The 23,108-nt window shown below is 46.5% G+C and overlaps 2 protein-coding genes across 3 annotated transcripts; one reads left to right on the forward strand and one right to left on the reverse strand.

Annotated features, from left to right (window-relative positions):
• Positions 1–16,511: 16,511 nt before the first annotated feature.
• On the forward strand, positions 16,512–19,812 carry LOC125544187 (double-stranded RNA-binding protein 8-like). Of its 2 annotated transcripts, none has more exons than XM_048673462.2 (4): positions 16,512–16,687; positions 16,963–17,228; positions 18,186–18,387; positions 18,504–19,812. In XM_048673462.2, exons 1-4 carry the CDS (start codon positions 16,609–16,611, stop codon positions 19,538–19,540), a joined length of 1,584 nt encoding a protein of 527 aa, XP_048529419.2. In that variant the 5' UTR covers positions 16,512–16,608; the 3' UTR covers positions 19,541–19,812. The 2 variants fall into 2 exon arrangements, with proteins under 2 accessions (XP_048529419.2, XP_048563729.2); XM_048707772.2 differs by having other exon boundaries at positions 16,513–16,687; positions 18,498–19,812.
• A 318-nt stretch (positions 19,813–20,130) lies between these two features.
• On the reverse strand, positions 20,131–22,829 carry LOC125546851 (pentatricopeptide repeat-containing protein At4g13650-like). Its single transcript, XM_048710965.2, has one exon. The coding sequence runs from the start codon at positions 22,589–22,591 to the stop codon at positions 20,246–20,248; it is 2,346 nt and encodes a 781-aa protein (XP_048566922.2). The 5' UTR covers positions 22,592–22,829; the 3' UTR covers positions 20,131–20,245.
• Positions 22,830–23,108: the final 279 nt, after the last annotated feature.

The raw sequence follows: 23,108 nt of genomic DNA on the forward strand, positions 1-23,108 counted from the left end.
TGGTAAAAGAGATCCAATCAAGTCATACTCAATGTAAACTAACAATAATGCATGCAAATGACAACGGTGCTCTCCAACTGGTGCTTTTTAATAAGAGGATGATGGCTCAACATAAAAGTAAATAGATAGGCCCTTCGCAGAGGGAAGCAGGGATTTGTAGAGGTGCCAGAGCTCGATTTTGAAATAGAGATGAATAATATTTGGAGTGGTATACGTTCATTGTCAACATAACAACCAAGAGATCTCGATATATTCCATGCTACACACATTATAGGCGGTTCCCAAGCAGAATGGTAAAGTTTATACCCCCCCACCACCAACAAGTATCAATCCATGGCTTGCCTGAAACAACGGGTGCCTCCAACTAACAACAATCCTGGGGGAGTTTTGTTTGCAATTATTTTGATTTGATTTGAGCATGGGACTGAGCATCCTGGTGATCAGCCATTTTCTCGTGAATGAGGAGCGGAGTCCACTCCTCTTGAGAATAACCCGCCTAGCATGGAGGATACAAACAACCCTAGTTGATACATGAGCTATTCGAGCATACAAAACAGAATGTTTATTTGAAGGTTTAGAGTTTGGCACATATAAATTTACTTGGAACGACAGGTAGATACCGTATATAGGAAGGTATGTTGGACTCATATGGAATAACTTTGGGGTTTATGGAATTGGATGCACAAGTAGTATTCTCGCTTAGTACAAGTGAAGGCTAGAAAGAGACTGGGAAGCCACCAGCTAGAGAGCGACAATAGTCATGAGCATGCATTAAAATTAATCAACACCGAATGCAAGCATGAGTAGGATATAATTCACCATGAACATAGATATCATAGAGGCTATGTTGATTTTGTTTCAACTACATGCATGAACATGTGCCAAGTCAAGCCACTCGAATCGTTCAAAGGAGGATACCACCCTATCATACCACATCACAACCATTTTAATAGCATGTTGGCACGCAAGGTAAACCATTGTAAACTCCTAGCAAATTAAGCATGGCATAAGCAACTATAATCTCTAATTGTCATTGCAAACATGTTTCATTCATAATAGGCTGAATCAGGAACGATGAACTAATCATATTTACAAAAACAAGAGAGGTCGAGTTCATACCAGCTTTTCTCATATCGGTTAGTTCATCATATATCATCATTATTGCCTTTCACTTGCACGACCGAATGGTGTGGATAATAATAATAGTGCACGTGCATTGGACTAAGCTAGGATCTGCAAGCATTCAATTCAAGGGAGAAGACAAGGTAATATGGGCTCTTTGTTAGATCAACAATAATGTATATAAGAGCCACTCAACATTTTCATTATGGTCTTTTCCTCTCGACCCCCAAAGAAAAGAAATAAAACAAAACTATTTACACGGGAAAGCTCCCAACAAGTAAAAGAAGACCGAGAAATATTTTTGGGTTTTCTTTTTAATTACTACTACTACAAGCATAGAAAGTAAACTACCTGAAAGCTACAACTAATTTTTTGGTTTTTCTTAAGGTTTTTCAAACACACAAGAAGAAAGCTTAAAAAGAAATTAAACTAGCATGGATGATATAATGAAAAAGTATGAGCACCAACAACTAGCATGAGTGTGTGAACATGAATGTAATGTCGGTGAGAAATACGTACTCCCCCAAGCTTAGGCTTTTGGCCTAAGTTGGTCTATGCCCATGGATGGCCTGGTGGATATCCGAAGTTGAAGCTGGGGTCGCACTGAGATGCATCAGCTACTGCCTGAAGGGTTGCAACTTGGAGGCGGGTTGCCTCCGTCCTCCTCTCGTACTCGCTCGCCTCCTCCCTGGTTATAACATATATCCTTTTTTCCTAAAAGTCAAAGAAAGTAGGAGTAGGGAGAGTGACGTGATAGGTACGTCGTCTGTCAAAGATTAGTCGGTACTGGAGGAACTGATCGTTCCTCTCAAAAAACTGATGATGAACCATGGCATTATAATCTAAATAAGCAGGAGGCAACTCAATATCATCTCCGCATATGGGTATCTCAAGAAAATCAGCTAAACGGGTTGCATAAATTCCACTGAATAAATCTCCATTAATACTATTATTATGCAACCTACATGCAACAATGGCCCCCAAGTTATATTGTCTATCTCCTAATACAACACTCTTGAGAACACTTAGGTCAGGAACACACTGTTGGGGAACGTAGCATAAATTCAAAATTTTCCTACGTGTCACCAAGATCTATCTATGGAGTCATCTAGCAACGAGGGAGGAGTGGATCTACATACCCTTGTAGATCGCGCGCGGAAGCGTTCAAGAGAACGGGGTTGATGGAGTCGTACTCGTCGTGATCCAAATCACCGATGATCCTAGCGCCGAACGGACGGCACCTCTGCGTTCAACACACGTACGGAGCAGCAACGTCTCCTCCTTCTTGATCCAGCAAGGGGGGAGGAGAGGTTGATGGAGATCCAGCAGCACGACGGCGTGGTGGTGGAAGTAGCGGGATTTCAACAGGGCTTCGCCAAGCGCTGCGGGAGGAGGGAGATGTGTCATGGGAGGGAGAGGGAGGTGCCAGGGCTTAGGTGTTGCTGCCCTCCCTTCCCCCCACTATATATAGGGCCAAGGGAGAGGGGGGGCGCAGCCTTGGCCCTTCCTCCAAGGAAGGGTGCGGCCAGGGAGGAGTCCATCCTCCCCAAGGCACCTAGGAGGTGCCTTCCCCCTTTAGGACTCTTCCTTTCCCTTATCTCTTGGCGCATGAGCCTCTTGGGGCTGGTGCCCTTGGCCCATATAGGCCAAGGAGCACACCCCTACAGCCCATGTGGCCCCCCGGGGCAGGTGGACCCCCTTGGTGGACCCCCGGACCACTATCGGCACTCCCGGTACAATACCGATAATGCGCGAAACTTTTCCGGCGACCAAAACAAGACTTCCCATATATAAATCTTTACCTCCGGACCATTCCGGAACTCCTCGTGATGTCCGGGATCTCATCCGGGGCTCCGAACAACTTTCGGGTTACCGCATACTAATATCTCTATAACCCTAGCGTCACCGAACCTTAAGTGTGTAGACCCTACGGGTTCGGGAACCATGCAGACATGACCGAGACATCCTCCGGTCAATAACCAACAGCGGGATCTGGATACACATGTTGGCTCCCACATGTTCCACGATGATCTCATCGGATGAACCACGATGTCAAGGACTTAATCAATCCCGTATACAATTCCCTTTGTCTAGCGGTACGATACTTGCCCGAGATTCGATCGTCGGTATCCCGATACCTTGTTCAATCTCGTTACCGGCAAGTCTCTTTACTCGTTTCGTAACACATCATCCCGTGATCAACTCCTTGATCACATTGTGCACATTATGATGATGTCCTACCGAGTGGGCCCAGAGATACCTCTCCGTCACACGGAGTGACAAATCCCAGTCTCGATTCGTGCCAACCCAACAGACACTTTCGGAGATACCCGTAGTGCACCTTTATAGTCACCCAGTTACGTTGTGACATTTGGCACACCCAAAGTATTCCTACGGTATCCGGGAGTTGCACAATCTCATGGTCTAAGGAAATGATACTTGACATTAGAAAAGCTTTAGCATACGAACTACATGATCTTGTGCTAGGCTTAGGATTGGGTCTTTGTCCATCACATCATTCTCCTAATGATGTGATCCCGTTATCAATGACATCCAATGTCCATGGTCAGGAAACCGTAACCGTCTATTGATCAACGAGCTAGTCAACTAGAGGCTTACTAGGGACATGGTGTTGTCTATGTATCCACACATGTATCTGAGTTTCCTATCAATACAATTCTAGCATGGATAATAAACGATTATCATGACCAAGGAAATATAATAATAAATAATTTATTATTGCCTCTAGGGCATATTTCCAACAGTCTCCCACTTGCACCGGAGTCAATAATCCAGTTCACATCGATATGTGATTAACACTCAAGGTCACATCCCCATGTGAATAACACCCAAAGAGTTTACTAGAGTCAATAATCTAGTTCACATTACCATGTGATTAACACTCGATGAGTTCTGGGTTTGATCATGTTATGCTTGTGAGAGATGTTATAGTCAACGGGTCTGAATCTTTCAGATCCGTATGTACTTCGCAAATTTCTTATGTCATCTTGTAGATGCAACTACTACGCTACATTTGGAGCTATTCCAAATAACTGTTCTACTATACGAATCCAGTTTACTACTCAGAATAATCTGGATTAGTGTCAAAGTTTGCATCGGCGTAACCCTTTACGACGAACTCTTTTACCACCTCCATAATCGAGAAAATTCCTTAGTCCACTAGTTACTAAGGATAACTTTGACCGCTGTCCTGTGATCCATACTTAGATCACTCTTGTACCCCTTGACTGACTCATGGCAAGGCACATTTCAGGTGCGGTACACAGCATAGCATACTGTAGAGCCTATGTCTTAAGCATAGGGGACGACCTTCGTCCTTTCTCTCTATTCTGCCGTGGTCGAGCTTTAAGTCTTAACTTCATACCTTACAACTCAGGCAAGAACTCCTTCTTTGACTAGTCCATCTTGAACACCTTCAAGATCATGTCAAGGTATGTGCTCATTTGAAAGTACCATTAAGCGTTTTGATCTATCCTTATAGATCTTGATGCTCAATGTTCAAGTAGCTTAATCCAGGCTTTCCATTGAAAAATACTTTCCAAATAACCCTATATGCTTTCCAGAAATTCTACGTCATTTCTGATCAACAATATGTCAACATATATTTATCAGAAATTCTATAGTGCTCCCACTCACTTCTTTGGAAATACAAGTTTCTCATAAACTTTGTATAAACCCAAAATCTTTGATCATCATCAAAGCATACATTCCTACTCTGAGATGCTAACTCCAGTCCCTAGAAGGATTGCTGGAGCTTTGCATACTTATTAGCATCTTTCAGGATTGACAAAACCTTCCGGTTTGTATCACATACAACCTTTCCTCAAAAAAACGTCGAGGAAACAATGTTTTGACATCCTATCTGCAAGATTTCATAAATAATGCAGTAATCGCTAATATAATTCCAACAGACTCTTAGCATCGCTACGAGTGAGAAAGTCCCATCGTAGTCAACTCCTTGAACTTGTCGGAAAACATCTTAACGACAAGTCGAGCTTTCTTAATGGTGACATTTACCATCATTGTCCGTCTTCCTTTTAAAATCCATCTGTACTCAACAGCCTCACGACCATCGAGCTGTTCTGTCAAAGTCTACACTTTGTTTCCATACATGGATCCTCTCTCGGATTTTATGGCCTCGAGCCATTTATCGGAATCCGGGCCGACCATCGCTTCTCCATAGCTCGTAGGTTCATTGTTGTCTAGCAACATGACTTCCAAGACAGGATTACGTACCACTCTGAAGTAGTACGCATCCTTGTCATCCCACGAGGTTTGGTAGTGACTTGATCTGAAGTTTCATGATCACTATCATAAGCTTCCACTTCAATTGGTGTAGGTGCCACAGGAACAACTCCTGTGCCCTGCCACACACTAGTTGAAGAGACGGTTCAATAACCTCATCAAGTCTCCACCATCCTCCCACTCAATTCTTTCGAGAGAAACTTTTCCTCGAGAAAGGACCCGATTCTAGAAACAATCCCTTATTGCTTTCAGATCTGAGACAGGAGGTATACCCAACTGTTTTGGGTGTCCTATGAAGATGCATTTATCCGCTTTGGGTTCGAGCTTATCAGCCTGAAACTTTTTCACATAAGCGTCGCAGCCCCAAACTTCTAAGAAATGACAGCTTAGGTTTCCCTAAACCATAGTTCATACGGTGTCATCTCATCGGAATTACGTGGTGCCCTATTAAAGTGAATGTGGTTGTCTTTAATGCCTAACCCATAAACTATCGTGGTAATTCTATAAGAGACATCATGGTATGCATCATATCCAATAGGGTGCAGTTATGATGTTCGGACACACCATCACACTATGGTGTTCCAGGCTGTATTAGTTGTGAAACAATTTCCACAATGTCTTAATTCTGTGCCAAACTCGTAATTCAGATATTCATCTCTATGATCATATCATAGATATTTTATCCTCTTGTCACGATGATCTTTCAACTTCACCCTGAAATTACTTGAACCTTTCAATAATTCAGACTCGTGATTCATCAAGTAAATATACTCAACATCTACTCAAATCATCTGTGAAGTAAGAACATAACGATATCCACTGCGTGCCTCAGCACTTATTGGACTGCACACATCAAAATGTATTACTTCCAACAAGTTGCTTTCTTGTTCCATCTTACTGAAAACAAGGTTTTTCAGTCATCTTGCCCATGTGGTATGATTTGCATGTCTCAAGTGATTCAAAATCAAGTGAGTCCAAACGATCCATCTGCATGGAGTTTCTTCATGCATATCTACCAAGAGACATGGTTCGCATGTCTCAATCTTTTCAAAAACGAGTGAGTCCAAAGATCCATCAACATGGAGCTTCTTCATGCGTTTTATACCGATATGACTTAAGTGGCAGTGCCACAAGTAGGTGGTACTATCATTACTATCTTATATCTTTTGGCATGAACATGTGTATCACTACGATCGAGATTCAATAAACCATTCATTTTAGGTGTAAGACCATTGAAGGTATTATTCAAATAAAGAGAGTAACCATTATTCTCCTTAAATGAATAACCGTATTGCGATAGACATAATCCAATCATGTCTATGCTCAACGCAAACACCAATCTCGATGGTAGAGGGAGCGTATGATATTTGATCAACCTTGGAAATACTTCCAACACATATCGTCATCTCACCTTTAGCTAGTCTCCGTTTATTCCGTAGCCTTTTGTTTCGAGTTACTAACACTTAGCAACCGAACCGGTATCTAATACCCTGATGCTACTAGGAGTACTAGTAAAGTACACATTAAAACATTGTACATCCAATATACTTCTATCGACCTTGCCAGCCTTCTCATCTACCAAGTATCTAGGGTAATTCTGCTCCAGTGGCTGTTCCCCTTATTACAGAAGCACTTAGTCTCGGGTTTGGGCTCAACCTTGGGTTTCTTCACTAGAGCAGCAGCTGATTTGCCATTTCATGAAGTTTCCCTTCTTGCCCTTACCCTTTTTGAAACTAGTGGTTTCACCAACCATCAACAATTGATGTTTCTTCTTGATTTCCACTTTTGTGGTGTCAAACATCGCAAATATCTCAAGGATCATCATATATGTCCCTGATATATTATAGTTCATCATGAAGCTCAAGCAGCTTGGTGGTAATGACTTCGGAGAACCATCACTATTTCATCTGGAAGATCAACTCCCACTTGATTCAAGCGATTGTTGTACTCAGACAATCTGAGCACAAGTTCAACAATTGAGCTTTTCTCCCTTAGTTTGCAGGCTAAGAAAATCGTCGGAGGTCTTATACCTCTTGACGTGGGCACGAGCCTGAAATCCCAATTTCAGCCCTCGAAACATCTCATATGTTTCGCGATGTTTCAAACGTCTTCAGTGCCTCAACTCTAAACCGTTTAACTGAACTATCACGTAGTTATCAAAATGTGTATGTCAGATGTTCGCAACATCCATAGACAACGTTCGAGGTTCAGCACACTAAGCGGTGCATTAAGGACATAAGCCTTCTATGAAGCAATGAGGACAATCCTCAGTTTATGGACCTAGTCCGCATAATTGCTACTATCAACTTTCAACTAAATTTTCTCTAGGAACATAACTAAATAGTAGAACTGAAGCGCGAGCTACGACATAATTTGCGAAGACCTTTTGACTATGTTCAGGATAATTAAGTTCATCTTATGAACTCCCACTCAGATAGACATCCCTCTAGTCATCTAAGTGATTACATGATCCGAGTCAACTAGGCCGTGTCCGATCATCACGTGAGACGGACTAGTCAACATCGGTGAACATCTTCATGTTGATCGTATCTACCATACGACTCATGCTCGACCTTTCGGTCTCTTGTGTTCCGAGGCCATGTCTGTACATGCTAGGCTCGTCAAGTTAACCTAAGTGTTTCGCATGTGTTCCAAGGCCATGTCTGTACATGCTAGGCTCGTCAACACCCGTTGTATTCGAACGTAAGAATCTATCACACCCGATCATCACGTGGTGCTTTGAAACGACGAACTGTCGCAACGGTGCACAGTTAGGGGGAACACTTTCTTGAAATTATTATGAGGGATCATCTTATTTACTACCATCGTTCTAAGTAAACAAGATGCATAAACATGATAAACATCACATGCAATCAAATAGTGACATGATATGGCCATCATCACTTTGCTCCTCTTGATCTCCATCTTCGGGGCTCCATGATCATCATCGTCACCGGCATGACACCATGATCTCCGTCATCATGATCTCTATCATCGTGTCTTCATGAAGTTGTCTCGCCAACTATTACTTCTACTTCTACAGCTAACGGTTAGCAATAAAGTAAAGTAATTACATGACGTTTATGTTGACACGCAGGTCATAAATAAATTAAGACAACTCCTATGGCTCCTGCCGGTTGTCATACTCATCGACATGCAAGTCGTGATTCCTATTACAAGAACATGATCAATCTCATACATCACATATATCATTCATCACATCCTTTTGGCCATATCACATCACATAGCATACCCTGCAAAAACAAGTTAGACGTCCTCTAATTGTTGTTTGCATGTTTTACGTGGCTGCTATGGGTTTCTAGCAAGAACGTTTCTTACCTACGCAAAAACCACAACGTGATATGCCAATTGCTATTTACCCTTCATAAGGACCCTTTTCATCGAATCCGATCCGACTAAAGTGGGAGAGACAGACACCCGCTAGCCACCTTATGCAACTAGTGCATGTCAGTCGGTGGAACCAGTCTCACGTAAGAGTATGTGTAAGGTCGGTCCGGGCCGCTTCATCCCACAATGCCGCCGAATCAAGATTGGACTAGTAACGGTAAGCATATTGAACAAAATCAACGCCCACAACTACTTTGTGTTCTACTCGTGCATAGTAACTACGCATAGACCTAGCTCATGATGCCACTGTTGGGGAACGTAGCAATAATTCAAAATTTTCCTACGTGTCACCAAGATCAATCTATGGAGTCATCTAGCAACGAGGGAGGAGTGGATCTACATACTCTTGTAGATCGCGCGCGGAAGCGTTCAAGAGAACGGGGTTGATGGAGTCGTACTCGTCGTGATCCAAATCACCGATGATCCTAGCGCCGAACGGACGGCACCTCCGCGTTCAACACACGTACGGAGCAGCAACGTCTCCTCCTTCTTGATCCAGCAAGGGGGGAGGAGAGTTTGATGGAGATCCATCAGCACGACGGCATGGTGGTGGAAGTAGCGGGATTCCAACAGGGCTTCGCCAAGCGCTGCGGGAGGAAGGAGATGTGTCATGGGAGGGAGAGGGAGGCGCCAGGGCTTAGGTTAGGCTGCCCTCCCTTCCCCCCACTATATATAGGGCCAAGGGAGAGGGGGGGGGGCGTAGCCTTGGCCCTTCCTCCAAGGAAGGGTGCGGCCAGGGAGGAGTCCATCCTCCCCAAGGCACCTAGGAGGTGCCTTCCCCCTTTAGGACTCTTCCTTTCCCTTATCTCTTGGTGCATGGGCCTCTTGGGGCTGGTGCCCTTGGCCCATATAGGCCAAAGCGCACACCCCTACAGCCCATGTGGCCCCCCGGGGCAGGTGGACCCCCTTGGTGGACCCCCGGACCCCTTTCGGCACTCCCGGTACAATATCGATAATGCGCGAAACCTTTCCGGCGACCAAAACAAGACTTCCCATATATAAATCTTTACCTCCGGACCATTACGGAACTCCTCGTGATGTCCGGGATCTCATCCGGGACTCCGAACAACTTTCGGGTTACCGCATACTAATATCTCTATAACCCTAGCGTCACCGAACCTTAAGTGTGTAGACCCTACGGGTTCGGGAGACACGTAGACATGACCGAGACGACTCTCCGGCCAATAACCAACAGCGGGATCTGGATACCCATGTTGGCTCCCACATGTTCCACGATGATCTCATCGGATGAACCACGATGTCAAGGACTTAATCAATCCCGTATACAATTCCCTTTGTCTAGCGGTACGATACTTGCCCGAGATTCGATCGTCGGTATCCCGATACCTTGTTCAATCTCGTTACCGGCAAGTCTCTTTACTCGTTCCGTAACACATCATCCCGTGATCAACTCCTTGATCACATTGTGCACATTATGATGATGTCCTACCGAGTGGGCCCAGAGATACCTCTCCGTCACACGGAGTGACAAATCCCAGTCTCGATTCGTGCCAACCCAACAGACACTTTCAGAGATACCTGTAGTGTACCTTTATAGCCACCCAGTTACGTTGTGACGTTTGGCACACCCAAAGTATTCCTACGGTATCCGGGAGTTGCACAATCTCATGGTCTAAGGAAATGATACTTGACATTAGAAAAGCTTTAGCATACGAACTACATGATCTTGTGCTAGGCTTAGGATTGGGTCTTGTCCATCACATCATTCTCCTAATGATGTGATCCCGTTATCAACGACATCCAATGTCCATGGTCAGGAAACCGTAACCATCTATTGATCAACGAGCTAGTCAACTAGAGGTTTACTAGGGACATGGTGTTGTCTATGTATCCACACATGTATCTGAGTTTCCTATCAATACAATTCTAGCATGGATAATAAACGATTATCATGAATAAGGAAATATAATAATAACTAATTTATTATTGCCTCTAGGGCATATTTCCAAATATATATATATATAGAATCTGAAAGATGGCAGTCGTTGGCTTCAGCCCTCACGCACATAGTGCGGGGGTGCTCGCAGAAGACGCATTTTCACACTTAACCCAACGTCTTGGTCCTACAAAGGAGGTGATAGCGCAGCGGGCCAGGCAACCGGACTATAATGCTTTAACACTTTCACTTAGCCATAGGTGTTTGATAGTGAGACTCTTTAGGTAGCTCCTTGGTGGCAACTGCGCTCGTCCGAATTCGGGGCGCGTGTGTGCCTAACCGGGAAGCGGCCCTTCATTAAAGCGGAGGAATCCGATAGATTCCGATAGGTCATCGAGTGGCTGACCAGTCTCACGCTACATCATGACAGTCAGTTTTCGGCTTTCTCTACTGAGGTGCTCGCCCGGCCGAACCGGGGGCACAATCGCAGTAGTTCTCCTGGTGCTACCTTAGCCGATAGAGCGGAACGTAAGGTAGCCGAACTCAGGAGCCGGGCAACCCAACATTTGACCAAAGACATGATTCGGAGCTGATGCATATAATGCCAAAACTCGCGACGCCGAACACTCCCTAAGGTGTTCGGTCTTTATGAGTGCGGGCGAAACGACACTCTTTATTAAAAAAGCCCCTAGTGTCCAGGTACGTGCAAAAATTCTGACGTGGCCACATGCCAAGACGCCAGCCTCCTCCTTGGTTATATCAGAAAGAAAAAATCAGGGGATGTGTAGCAACAAGAGACAGTAAAAAAGGTTTACGCAGGGTCTTAATCTAAAAAGAATCCTTTAGGACGGGTCCCTACTGCACGTCTGCGCCTGTGTCTCCGTTGTGCCGTATCCTGGACGGGCGCCGCACGACGTTCATCTGTAAAAGAGAGGAACTGAGTTGAAAATGGGTCGTGCCGAAAAAAGTTTGAAATAAACAAAGTATAAAGTAAGATATATTGAGCTGTATTGTCTCTTATTGTATATGAGTGGAGCCCCTAGTGCGGGGGTATATGGCTTCTAGGCCTGCATCAATGATGATTTTGCACCGAACTCGTCTATCCGCGTTCGTGGTCTTTAATGACCTATTTCGAAGTTTTCTGGCCAGTGAGGCCGTTTTGCTGTGGGGCTGTCAAAGCGGCCGCACAGTCCTCCGCTTGGGGAGGCGCACTTTAGTGCTTCCCCTTCAAAGGGATGATGCCTCGTGGACCGGGCATCTTAAGCGTAAGAGATGCATAATGCGGTATTGCGTTAAAGCGAGCGAAAGCTTCGCGTCCCAGTAGTGCTTGATAGCGACTTGAGAACGGGACGATATGGAAGGTCATCTTTTCACGGCGGAGGTTATCGGCCGAGCCGAATATGACTTCGAGCCGGAGAAAACCCATACAATGGGTGTCCGGACCAGGTATTACCCCTTGAAAGGAGGTTTTGCTGCGGCGGATTCTTGCTGGGTTTATCCCCATGTGTTGGATTGTATCCTGATATATCAGGTTTAGTTCACTGCCGCCGTCCATAAGGGCATTTGAAAACTGGAGTCCGCCAATTATTGGATCGAGTATCAAGGCAGTCCAGCCTACATTCTTGATATTCCTAGAATAATCCAGCTGATCGAAGATGATTGGTTTTGACAACCAGTGGCGGGACCCTTTGGGGATGGGCCGTGTGGTGCGTACCTTTACGGGCGCCGCACATTTTGTTATGTGAAGTAAGTTCAGTGTTTTTACTTCTTGTGGGAAGCTCTTTTGTTTCCTGGTGTTCTGCTTTTGGGGTTCGTCCTCGTCTTCGCTTGGTGTGTCGAGCCCCTTGTGTTCGGCATTTAGTCTGCCGGATTGTTTGAAAACCCAACAGTCTCTGTGGGTATGGTTAGCAGGCTTCCCGGGAGTACTGTGTATCTGACATATCTTGTCCAGGATTTTATTTAGGTTGGATGGATCGTCCCTGTTATCCTGGGGGGGCAATTTTTCCTGTTTTTATCGTGAGCCTTTGAATCCGGCATTGACTGCCGTGCTCTTTGGACTTTTGTCCTTAGTCCAGCGATGGTCCTTGTTGCGTCGCGGTTTTCCGTTTCCATCCCTAGTTTTGGATGTACTTGGGTCGCTGGGGCTGCACCTTGCCAACCAGCTGTCCTCCCCTGCACAAAAGCGGGTCATGAGGCTTGTTAGTGCGGCCATTGTTCTTGGCTTTTCTTGGACGAGGTGTCTGGCGAGCCATTCGTCTCGGATGTTATGCCTGAAAGCTGCTAAGGCTTCGGCGTCCGGACAGTCGACTATCTGATTCTTTTTAGTGAGGAATCTATTCCAGAACTGCCGAGCTGATTCTCCGGGTTGTTGAGTTATGTGACTAAGATCGTCTGCATCCGGAGGGCGGACATAGGTCCCTTGAAAGTTTGCTCGGAAAGCATCCTCGAGCTCTTCCTAGCTTCCAATTGTGTTTTCGGGAAGGCTTTTAAGCCAATGACGGGCTGGCCCTTTAAGCTTAAGGGGTAGATATTTTATGGCGTGGAGATCATCTCCTCTAGCCATGTGTATGTGGAGGATATAATCCTCGATCCAGACTCCAGGGTCTGTTGTTCCATCATATGCCTCTATGTTTACGGGTTTGAATCCCTCTGGGAATTCATAGTCCAGGACCTCATTGGTGAAACATAGGGGGTGTGCGGCGCCCCTGTATTTGGGTGTGCCGGATTCTGATGATGGCTTCATAGCGTTGCTTACGAGAGCTTGCTTTCTTGGCCCATAAATGGACCTGACTGGGCCATGATGCGAATCCTTAAGTGGGTCGCATGCCGATTTAGGTGCGGCGCCGCTTGCCGCTTTATGGGGTCGTCTATCCGACCGTGTGGCTTTTTCATTTTTTGAATGCGAGGGCTCTAGGGCCTCTTCGTCGAATTCAGGCAGTAGCTTTCTTTTCGGATAGCTTTTAGTGCGGCGACTGTCGCCGTACTTATCTGTGGTATTGATTACTTTGCTCCATCTAATCCGGAGTGCGTCTTCCGCTGTTTTAAGCTTCCGCTTCTGCTTCTTTAGGTTGCGTGCAGTTGCAACGAGCCTCTCGTGGAGATTCTTCTGCTCCATAGGTTTATTCGGCGTGAGGTCGTCCGGAATGCCGTTTTCGCCGGGGGAGGGATGTTCGGTTTCTCTATCCGTGTTGCCCTGTTCGGACGGTTGCTCTAAGGCCTGCTCGTCGTCTACCGGCTTGTCCTGCTCTATGGCTGGGTTTTTGTCGAGGCGGGGCTTGGGTCGGTGCTTTTCGGGGGGTCGATCTCCCGTCCCATCCCCTTTTTCCTCGTTGTCGCTTCCTCTAGGGGTATCCACCATGTACACATCGTGAGATGAGGTGGCTGTCCAATGCCCTATGGGCGTTGGTTCGTCGGTATCTCCTGCATCGTCATCCATGCTGTCGATGTCTCCGGAGTCGAAGTTGAGCACGTCATTTAAATTGTCGACAGTGGCTACCAAGTGGGTGGTGGGTGGGCTTTGAATTTCTTCATCGTCCGTATCCCATCCTCGCTGACCGTAGTTCGGCCAGGGCTCTCCTGATAAGGAGAGAGACTTGAGAGAGTTCAGGATATCGCCACAAGGCGAGTGCTGAAAGATGTCTGCGGTGGTGAACTTCATTATCGACGCCCCATCGGATTCGATTGGCGGGGGCGCGGGGGGTTCAGAGTCCGGGGAGGAGTCCGGATCCTCGGAGTCACGGGTCGTGCAGAGTGCGGGGCTAGCGTTCGGCTCGATCGCTTTCGGGATCGCAGCCCCCGAGGTGACGTCCAACCGCTCATCCTCAATTGGCGCAATAGGCTCCGAGTTAGGGGTCGGAACCGATGCGTGTGCGGCCTCCAGGACACTGTCCGGGGGCAAAGCTAGATCATGCCCCTCGAGATAGTGCGGCGCACTTGGCCGTGGCTCGAGCCCGTCGAAGATCAAGTCTCCGCGGATGTCAGTCGTGTAGTTTAAGCTTCCAAACCTGACTTGATGGCCAGGGGCGTAGCTTTCGATCTGCTCCAGGTGGCCGAGCGAATTGGCCCGCAGAGCGAAGCCGCCGAAGACGAAGATCTGTCCGAGGAGAAAAGTCTCACCCTGGACCGTATCGTTGTTGATGATCAAAGGAGCCATCGGGCCTAAAGGCGACGACACAGAGGAACTCTCAATGAAAGCACCAATGTCGGTGTCAAAACCGGCGGATCTCGGGTAGGGGGTCCCGAACTGTGCGTCTAGGCCAGATGGTAACAGGAGGCAGGGAACACTTTGTTTTACCCAGGTTCGGGCCCTCTCAATGGAGGTAATACCCTACTCCTGCTTGATTAATATTGATGATGTGGGTAGTACAAGAGTAGATCTACCACGAGACCAAGGAGGCTAAACCCGAGAAGCTAGCCTATGGTATGATTGTTGTGTATGGAGTTGATCGCCTACGGACTACAACCCTCCGGTTTATATAGACACCTGATAGGGTTAGGGTTACATAAAGTCGGTTACAATGGTAGGAGATCTTGAATATCCGCATCGCCAAGCTTGCCTTCCACGCCAAGGAAAGTCCCATCCGGACACGGGACGAAGTCTTCAATCTTGTATCTTCATAGTCCAGGAGTCCGGCTGAAGGTATAGTCCGGCTACCCGAACACCCCCTAATCCAGGACTCCCTCAATGGGCTTCAAAGCTAAAAAAATGAGTTTGGGCCTAGGCGCCCACTCGGCGCAACATGGGTCCGCCCTTGACCCTACTGAGGGATCTGTCGGATCTAGCTCTGACACACGCTAAGATGACGCTCCTATTCTGAGTCGAGCCCCTCAACTGCTTTCTAGAGCCAGTCTGCCGGCAAGCCTCCTGGGCCCTTAGGCCGGCCCAACACCGTGCTTCCCGGTCGAATGGCCACCCCTTGTGTATTGTATCTTCACCGGAGGCGAAGATGTTCGATGTTCACTTCCTTGGAGCGAAGCTAATCGTCGTTGGAGGGATGGATGTTATTGCGAAGGCGATTTCCAACCATTAGTGGTAGACTTTGAGGCAGCTCCAAACCTTCACAAACTATTGGAGGGTAAATCACAAATCAATTCCTCACCAAAACTTCTACCGCCTAGGAGTCTCCAACCTTCAAAAGTAACAAGATCGAATGGGAGCACATTTTTTTCTAGAATTTGCACAAGTGTACATATCATCCATTAATAGAAGAAGTGGGTGAAGAGATCCTCCACCGCGGCTTGCATCGTTTGAAACTTACATCTCACCGCTTATAGTTACAACCCTGCCGTGGCAGTCTTCACCTAGATAACCTAGCTTACTACTCGCCACTTGCCCGCCTTGATAGCATACCAAAAAAAGAATCGAGGTCCCTTGTGAGAAGCCCATCCGTCTTCCAAGTTCTTCCTTCACGACTGATGCTCAGAAGTACCTCTCGAGTGGAGGTGGTAGCTCCTTCAAAAACCACATCATTTCTATATTTCCACAGCTCCCAAAGACCCAATGTGATGATGGACTTGAGATCATTGGGCGAGCAGTTGCCGCAAGTCCTTGATGTGCACCCGTTCGAGAATGGGAACACTCGGAACTTGCTCAAATCATGAAAAACGTAAGTCAAGACAGAGAGGATGTGCAGATCCATGCTTGTATGAAATCCCTCAAGTAATCTTAGGATTTTAATTGCTTATCTTCATAAAATATATTCCTTGTACATTGAACCTTTTTATCTTAAAAGAATCTTTTTTTAGGGTTAAGTTTTCTCTTTTGGGAACCAACCGAACGAGAGGCGAATATTTTGGCCATGTATGTTACTATGTGCTAAAGGCACACACATGCACATGAGCCATTCACCCCCGGCACAACAAGAGGCCGCACAAAACCCTCCTCTCTGATTCTCCAAAGCGGCGGCGCGGTGGGCATGGACGGTGCCGGTATGGCGACACCGCCGGAGGCCAACACTTCGCCCGCGCCCAACGGCGGCGGCTGCGGCGGGATCAGTAAGTTCGCCCAAGATCCCCTTCTCCCTCCCCTCCCCCTCCGGCCCTCCCTCTCCCCTTCTGTCCTTCCCCTGCTGTGCTATTTTCGAGCGTCGGCTCCGGATCCTAGGTTATCTTGTTTCTTGGGCGCCCCAACTTGCTGCTACTACATGTCTTATCAGAACTTGTTGTAGGATGCTAGCATAGAATTTCCCCCGAGATAAAATCCCAAATTTCATCTCCAACATTGCAACGATGTGGTTTCCTGAGCCGTGGTGCGCTTGATTTTCGCGCAGGGGTCGAGAATTGCTACGTCTTCAAGAGCAGGCTGCAGGAGTACGCGCAGAAAGCCGGCCTCATGACGCCGGAGTACCAAACCCTCAAGGAGGGGCCTTCCCATGAGCCAATCTTCAAGTCCAGCGTGGTGATTAACAACGTCAAGTACGACTCGCTACCCGGGTTCTTCAGCCGCAAGGCTGCAGAGCAGTCGGCCGCCGAAGTTGCGCTCATGGAAATCGGCAAGTCTGTGGCGTTACCAACCAATGCAACCATCCCGGCAGTCGTAAGTTGTTGATTGTTTTTTCTTTCTCAAGTCTGGCTGTGCTTATGTGAAATGGTTAGAAAGAATATTGTGGGTAGCATATGGTTAGAAATAATTTTGTGTTTAATGTACTCCCTCCGTTCCTAAATATTTGTCTTTCTAGACATTTCAAATGACTACTACATATGGATGTATGTAGACATATTTTAGAGTGTAGATTCACTCATTTTGCTTCGTATGTAGTCACTTGTTGAAATGCCTAGAAAGACAAGTATTTAGGAACGGAGGGAGTAGAAGCTAGTAAGAGGGTGGATGACAATCTATCTTTCTATTCTTTGGTGGTGCTTGGGAAGAACTAACCATCTGGCCCTCTTCAATCATGTAGTGGAAAAATCACCATTTGTGCTGCTGCCTACAGCATTTACATGCTTCCTTATTCCTAAGTATGAGAAACATGCTTCATGGTCCAGTTGTGACGATGCACAGATTGTTTCGACTATATGAATGCCATTATCTTTTGTGTTCCTTGTAGTTAGTCTTTGAATAGTGCCTACAATTTTAGCCATAGTATCTTAAGGTGCATCAGAAAGCTCTTATTTATTTCATTACTTTGCCACATTTAACATATCATTTACTCTCATTTGTTTGTGTTTATTTCTGAAGGAAATTGTTCGTATTTATCCAAGCTCCTCATTCTGCTAGTATCTTTGCTAAACGTAGGATTCAGTTAGTAATGAAGATGCACAACTTCTTTTGCCTCGGTTTCTGAACCATGAACCACGCAATAGGGACCTTTCCGTCCTTGAGAGAAAAATGCATACCTCACAGTACAAGTACTAAATTTTTGATATCATGTCTAAAACCATGCTTTATAGGATTGAGTGTGCTTAATTCGTAGGAGGATGACTGAATTAGAATAATAACAATCTAGTCTCTTTCCTGCTGTGCTTTCTTGACACATCTTACCTTGCTTTCCAGCAAGAAACTGGTCTGTGCAAGAATCTTCTTCAGGAGTATGCTCAGAAGATGAATTATGCTATTCCATCTTATACTTGCAACAAACAAGGTCCATACATATGCACCGTAGAGATTGGTGGAATACAATACATTGGTGCTACAGCACGGACAAAGAAAGAGGCAGAGATAAAAGCTGCCCGAACTGCTCTTCTTGCAATCCAAGGTATTCTTTTCATTTGCTCATTTTGTCCTGATTATTCACTTTTGAAATTGTACCGTTCTCATCCTTTGGGTATTGAGGTTGGACATTGAATCATCCACGGGCTTTATTAGTTGCAGGCCAATCAGAAGGTTGTGCAAATGGTACCACAAAATATATTGTTGTGCCTGGCAAAAGGCAAGGTAAGGAGATCGAGAAAAAGCCTGTTGAAACTCCAAAATCACTTAAGACCAAGAAAGGTGGTTTCAAGAAGCAACGGAACAAGAATAAATTCATCAAGAAGAATGGCCAAGAAGTTAACGAGGAAAAGGATGAAACTGGAGTGCCCGGAGATGCTCATCATTCTGATGTCCCTGTGAAGCCAGCTGTAACAACAGAAGATCCATTGACCAACACTGTAATGATGCAACCTGATGAAGCTGGGCCATTCGAACATGAACCGACCGGTGACACTGCAATGCTGCAACCTGATGAAGACGCTTGGCCATCCGAACATGAACCGACCGGTCACACTGCAATGCTGCAACCTGATGGCGAAGCTACAAAAGTGGAACAGGAGCAACTCAGTGACACAGCAATGCTGCAACCTGATGATGAAGGTGGAAGAGTAGAACATGAGCCACTCAGCAACGCTCCAATGGTGCTACATAATGAGGAAGCTAGAAATGTAAAGCAGGAAGCACTCATCGGCACTGCGATGCCCCAACCTCACGTGGAAGATAGAAGAGTAGGAGCAGAGCCACCTAGAGATGCTGCAATGGTGCAACCTAATGATGAAGCTAGATGCGTAAAGCAGGAGCTACTAATTGACGCTGCAATGCCTCTCCCCAATGAGGAGGCCGGAGCAGCTGCAAATCCTGTGCCATTGAGTGACTCCATAACAGCGCAACCTAATGCAGAGACTACAAATATAAATGAGTCACCGAGGAATGCAGCATCAGCGCAACATAATGAAGAAGCTAGGACCGTAAACCAGGAGCCACCCAGCAGTGCTTCGCTGCTGCAGCCAAAGGAACCCAGAGTCGAGATCGGTGAATTTGTTTCTGAAAACAAGGACCAAACTCTGGGAGATGCATCTCGTGAGGCAAATAGGTCCATCGAAGATATGCCAGAAAAGTGCTCAGATAATTCATCTGCTTTTACAAGCGTGGAATAATATTTGCTGTTTGAATCAAAATGCAATGGCCTTCCAATTTTACATCTTGATTTTGCAAACTAGTAAAACCTGAATAGCTGGTTTCTCATTTTAGAAATATAATTGCATAACAGATGGATGTACGTGGACCGACCGAGGTCGGTTGGTGGTCCATGTTGGCCATTAGTTATTAGGAAATTTGCATGCCTGATGGTATGATCTTGGATCCATGGATGATGTATCTCAAGTTGCTTATCTGATCAATGAACTATTAGTGAACTATTATTAGTTAATAGTCGGTGTTTGTTATCAGCACATGTTATGCCTTCAATTTGAGCGTTAATGGCCAAAATAAATAGTAGCATGCCTGACTTATTTTCAGGTGTATTTGTTTCTAAATTTTTGTAACCATGTAACCAAATAAAAAGGGCAGCCCCAGTGCATGTAGCTCCCGCATGCGCAGGGTCTGGGAAAGGGTCCGACCACTTTGGGTCTATTGTACGCAGCCTTTCCCTACATTTCTGTAAGAGGCTGTTTTTAGGACTTGAACCCGTGATCTTATGGTCACAAGGCAGCAGCTTTACCACTGCGCTAAGGCTCCCCTTCAACCATGTAACCAAATAATAAACAAAATTTTGCCAGATGCGTGGGAGACAATAGCAGGTCTTGCTGCAACTGACATAGCTATTCTGCTGTTAGTGCTAACTTAGCCTATACACAACACCCCTAAACCTCAATCCTGCTATACCCTTGCACCTTCCAGACTTGATTCTCAGACATCACCGTCCTAGCCTCTTCTGCAGAATGCCACTCTCCAACATCAGCAAAGACATTCGAAAGCGATACGTAGGCGCCATCACTGCTCGGGGCCATCCTCATGATCTGCTCTGCTGCAAGCACGCCAAGTTCTTTGTTCCCGTGGACCCTACAACCGTTCATCAGGGACCTCCAAACCGCAGGCCATGGTTGGAAAGGCATTACGTCGATCACGCCTTTCGCCTCGCGAAGGAGCCCTTTCCGCGCCAGAAGATCAACCAGGGTAGCAAAGTTGGCCCTCGTTGGATTCATACCCTGACCTTCAGACATCATCAGATTGAACACAACCTTCCCCTCTTCAACTAGCCCAAAATGGCTGCACGCTGATACAATGGCAACAAAAGTAGCTGGGGTGGGGATCAATTGAGCCTGTGTCATATCTTGGTAGAGATTGAGGGCTTCGTTGATCCGGCCATGGTTGGCGTAAGCTGTCAGCATGGTGTTGTACAGTATGGCATCGGCACTTACTGATGAAATAGTGGTAAATGCACTCTCCGCAGCCGATATGTCACCGCACTTTGCGTACGCATCGACTAGAGCGCTCGCCACGCAGAAGTGCTTCCTGTGTCCCGTCCTGACAACAATTGAATGGATACATCTGGACTGCCGGATCAATGCAGCGTTCGCACAGGCATTCAGGGCTGTAGCTAGGATGAACTCGTCAGGTTTGTTCATTTGGTCACTTCTAAACAAGTCAAAAAGGAAAAGGACCTCATTGTTCAAGCCATGCTTGAGGAATGAAGTGATGATGACACCCCATGACACAAAATCCATCTCACCAGTGTCCTCAATGACTTTCAGCGCATCCTGAACTGATCCAAACACTGCCTTTGCCTTGATCAGTGAAGTTGACACAAACTGCCATGAAGCAACACCTTGTTTCAGAATAATTGCATGGAGTTGCTCATGGTTCCTTGCTTCATGAGATTCTCGGAAAGCAGACAAAACAGCTGAATAGGTGAACTCATCTGGTCTTTCATCGAAACAAACCATGCCGCGGAAGAGCCTCATTGCATCTTCAGAACAGCTGTACAGACCATAACCTGCAATCATCTCGTTCCAAGTCACAATGTTTCTGAACTTGAGGTTACAGAAGAAGCCATGTGCGCCGTTGAGTAATCCACATCTCGAAAGCATGTTGATAACTGCATTTGCTACAAGAACATCGTCGGAGTAGCCATGACGATAGGAAAGGCTGAATACCTGAAGACCAAGTGAGGCGTTCTCTTTAGCACCACTCAGCCTCAGCATGATAGAGAAAGTGACTTCATTAGGCTTAGAACCCGATAGCGGCATATCAGCAAAGCAGCATGCAGCTGCTCTATCGTCTTCATCATGCGCGAAACGGGATATCAGTGTGTTCCAAGAAATCGTGTCCTTTTGCCGGATCCTACCAAAAGCAGCCATGGCAATGTCCGTCAGCCCGGAGCTCAAATACATATCGACAAGCGCATTCATCACGGAGGTATCGGACTCAAACATGTTATGGATGACACATCCATGAAGCCGTCGTCCAAAATCCAACTCCCCCGTGATGGAACATGCCTTGAGAGCTGAAACGTAGGTGAACATGTCAGCTTGTAGCCCACATTGGTGCATCAGAGCCGCTGCCCTCATCGCGCCATATCCACAGCCATTGGAGACATAGCCATCCAGCATCGCGTTCCAGCACGTCAAGTCTTTGCACCGGACGTCCGCAAATGCGCGCTCCGCAGCAGCAACACGCCCATGTCTGGCATACATGAGCAGCAATGAGCTTCCCAGGAAAGGATCGGCATCCACGCCGACCTTGACCGCGACGCCATGGAGCGAGGCGCCGAACTGGAGCTTGGCACGGGCCGCGGACCGATCACAGGCAGCACGGAGCGCGCTGGCGAGAGAGAACTCGTTCGGGCAGAAGCCGCTCCTCAGCATGGAGACGAACAGCCGGATGCCCAGTTCGGCCGCGCCGCCGCGTGTCGAGGCGGACACCATGGCGGTCCAGGAAACCAGGTTCCTGTGCGGCATTTCGTCGAACACGGCCAGCGCGCCCCCGAGGAGCCCGCTTCTGGAGTAGGAGATGAGGAGGTGGTTCGTGGTGAAGGTGTCGCCGGACATGCCGAGCTTGAGGACCTGCGCGTGGAGGTGCGACGGTGGCCTAGAGGAGCGGGAGGCTGCGGAGAGCGCATTGGTGAGGGCGAGGGGGTCAGGCGATTTGGGCCCGGGGAAGAAGGTGGAGGAACCCCTCGCTTGGGGAAGTAGTGCTGATGCTCTCATCAGTCTTTTGGAACATTGGAGTTTGCAATCACTTAGCAAATAGCCCTCTTATCTTTCTGAGATGGTTGATTTTATATTTCTTTGCTGGGTTGTGCAAATAATGCATGTACTCCAGAATGTGGACTCGTTTGTAACCAATATGAGTGCTACTCCCATCATAATGTATGATGATCTAAACGCTCTTACTTTACGGGAGGGTTAATTTTTATGCCATTATTTGTTATGATTTTTCATGTAAGTACCTCCAACTCAGATTGAACAAATATTTTTCTCAAATATTCGTTTTATTCTTTTCTCAAGATGGTTTTGTGTGGCAATGCGTGTCTTCATATTTTAGTGATAGTGGTATGTTAGCATCGGATTGACAACTTCTGGACCGGCTATCCACAATGAAATCATGGATTTTACCTAGTTGCTCGAATTTGATGAATGCAATGTTTCTGTTATTTAAGTGTTACAGTGGAGCAACAGTAATATGTGATATGAAATCATGGATTTTATCTTAGTTGCATGAATT

This window comes from Triticum urartu, chromosome 5A (assembly GCF_056163025.1).
Source record: "Triticum urartu cultivar PI428250 chromosome 5A, HENAU_Tu73, whole genome shotgun sequence".
In the NCBI taxonomy this organism is placed as follows: domain Eukaryota; kingdom Viridiplantae; phylum Streptophyta; class Magnoliopsida; order Poales; family Poaceae; genus Triticum; species Triticum urartu.

What these genes read in the sequence shown, in the direction of transcription:
- LOC125544187 (XM_048707772.2), top strand. Translation starts at nt 16,609, where the DNA reads ATGGACGGTGCCGGTATGGCGACACCGCCGGAGGCCAACACTTCGCCC. An exon ending in CGGCGGCTGCGGCGGGATCA is followed by an intron (nt 16,688 to 16,962) that starts GTAAGTTCGCCC and finishes ATTTTCGCGCAG; the next exon opens with GGGTCGAGAATTGCTACGTC. An exon ending in ATGCAACCATCCCGGCAGTC is followed by an intron (nt 17,229 to 18,185) that starts GTAAGTTGTTGA and finishes CTTGCTTTCCAG; the next exon opens with CAAGAAACTGGTCTGTGCAA.
- LOC125546851 (XM_048710965.2), bottom strand. Translation starts at nt 22,591, where the DNA reads ATGAGAGCATCAGCACTACTTCCCCAAGCGAGGGGTTCCTCCACCTTC.